General features: G+C 39.2%; 1 protein-coding gene across 1 annotated transcript; it reads left to right on the plus strand.

Moving 5' to 3' along the window:
- Window positions 1-304: 304 nt before the first annotated feature.
- On the plus strand, window positions 305-1234 carry LOC131488805 (olfactory receptor 4P4-like). Its single transcript, XM_058690644.1, has one exon. It carries the CDS (start codon window positions 305-307, stop codon window positions 1232-1234), a length of 930 nt encoding a protein of 309 aa, XP_058546627.1.
- Window positions 1235-2220: the final 986 nt, after the last annotated feature.

Below are 2220 nucleotides of genomic sequence, written 5' to 3' on the forward strand. Positions count from 1 at the left end.
TGACTACTAAGAATTTTTACACTTCTTTTTAAAAAAAAATTACTGATTAACTGCATTAATTTTTATTAATGTCAAGATTGAACCTAATGTCCCGAAAGACTGACCTATGGAAGTCATCGTGAGATTAATCGGAAAAAAAAATTTACATATTAGATTTTATTTTCCCAAACGCTGGGATCATATCTATTAAATATACCTTCATGATATTAGTGCCATCGTCTATATTCTCCATGCACGTTTCTGACACTGACTTGTGTGTTATGTCTTCCCAGGGGGCTGTTATGCATTCTTACTGCACTGGATCATGGGAAATAGAAACAACGTCACCGTGTTTATTCTCTTGGGACTCTCTCAAAATAAGAACGTTGAAATCCTCTGCTTTATATTATTTTCATTTTGCTACGTCGCCATTTGGATGGGCAATCTGCTCATAATGATTTCCATCACATACAGCCCACTCATTAACCAACCTATGTATTTCTTCCTTAATTGTCTCTCACTTTCTGACCTTAGCTACACATCAACAGTGACACCCAAACTTCTGATTGATTTGCTGGCAGAGAGGAAGACCATTTCCTACAGTAACTGCATGACACAGCTCTTTATCCTCCACTTTCTCGGAGGCATCGAGATCTTCATCCTCACGGGGATGGCCTATGACCGCTACGTGGCCATCTGCAGGCCCCTGCACTACACGGTCATCATGAGCAGACAGAGGTGCAACACAATCATCACAGCCTGCTGCACGGGGGCATTTCTACACTCTGCCAGCCAGTTCCTTCTCACCATCTTCTTACCCTTCTGTGGCCCCAATGAGATAGATCACTACTTCTGCGACGTGTATCCTCTCCTGAAACTGGCCTGCACTGACACGTACAGAATTGGCGTCTTGGTAATTGTCAATTCAGGTCTGATTGCCTTACTGGCTTTTGTGATTTTGATGGCGTCCTATTTTCTGATTCTGTACACCATCAGGGCTTACCCTGCAGAGAGCCGCGCCAAAGCTCTGTCCACCTGTAGTTCCCATGTGACAGTTGTGATTCTATTCTTTGCGCCTGTTCTCTTCATTTATATTCGACCAGCCATGACACTTCCAGAAGACAAAGTGTTTGCTCTCTTCTACACCATCATTGCCCCCATGTTCAACCCTCTGATCTACACGCTGAGAAACATGGAGATGAAGGATGCCATGAAGAAAATTTGGTTTCGTCATTTGTTCTTGGAAGGGAAGTAACTTCTATGCAAAGCGTTCTAGAATTTCACGTTAGAGCTCCATCCTGACCCTAGAATTAATAAGAAATGACATACAGAGAGTATATAGTGATTGCAAAGCCAGCCTCAGGTTGGAGTTCAGAAACTTTAGCATTTTCAAGACTTCTCCTGATTGGACAATTTTATTATTTTTTAAGATGTTTTTTCTTTTTTTTATTTATGTATTATTGGTATACAGTATCCTATTCATTTCAGGTGTACATCACAGTGATTCAATGTTTTTATACATTTTGAAATGATCCCCAGAGTAAGTCTAATTACCATCTGTCACCATACGAAATGAATACAATATTATTGATGATTGGACAGTTTTCATTTATGTTTTTCAATTCATTCTTCCTCCATTCTCCTCAAATACCTGTCCCAAATTCTCCTTAATATGATAGTTTATTGTGAACGTGTAACGAAGCCTTTTCTTCCCTCCTCTGGACTTCCACTGTCACTAAAGTGTACTCCTATTGACAGAAACTAATAAGTCTCCTGGTAGATAAGAACTATAGGTAGATTTTACTCCTGGCATCTCAGAGGAGAGCATAAAAGTAGGTTTTTGAGCTGAGGGAAATAGGTACATGAGCTGTACAGCATTCATAAACACTCTTTTGTATGGTATTTGAACTTTATGAAAGGAGCTTATATTTATATTTTCAGTGAACAAGATGCTGCCGCTAAGGTAGTCTCACTGTCTTCCTTCCAAAAAGGAAACAGAACATCCTCAACATTCTGGAGGAAGTTAATTCCAATGTTAGTTTCCTTTCTAGGTCAGGTTATAATCCTCCCTAGAAAATCTGTAACACTAAGAACAGATTGTAAAATTACTCAATACATTGCTACATTGCTTCAACTGTCATGAGATAACTCATGATAACTGGCAATGAGATTCTAGTTAACTTTTGTACCTTTATTTCTTGTCCTTTCTATTCACTCTTTCCCTTAATTTCAGGTTGACCT

This window comes from Neofelis nebulosa, chromosome 10 (assembly GCF_028018385.1).
Source record: "Neofelis nebulosa isolate mNeoNeb1 chromosome 10, mNeoNeb1.pri, whole genome shotgun sequence".
NCBI classification, from domain to species: Eukaryota; Metazoa; Chordata; class Mammalia; order Carnivora; family Felidae; genus Neofelis; species Neofelis nebulosa.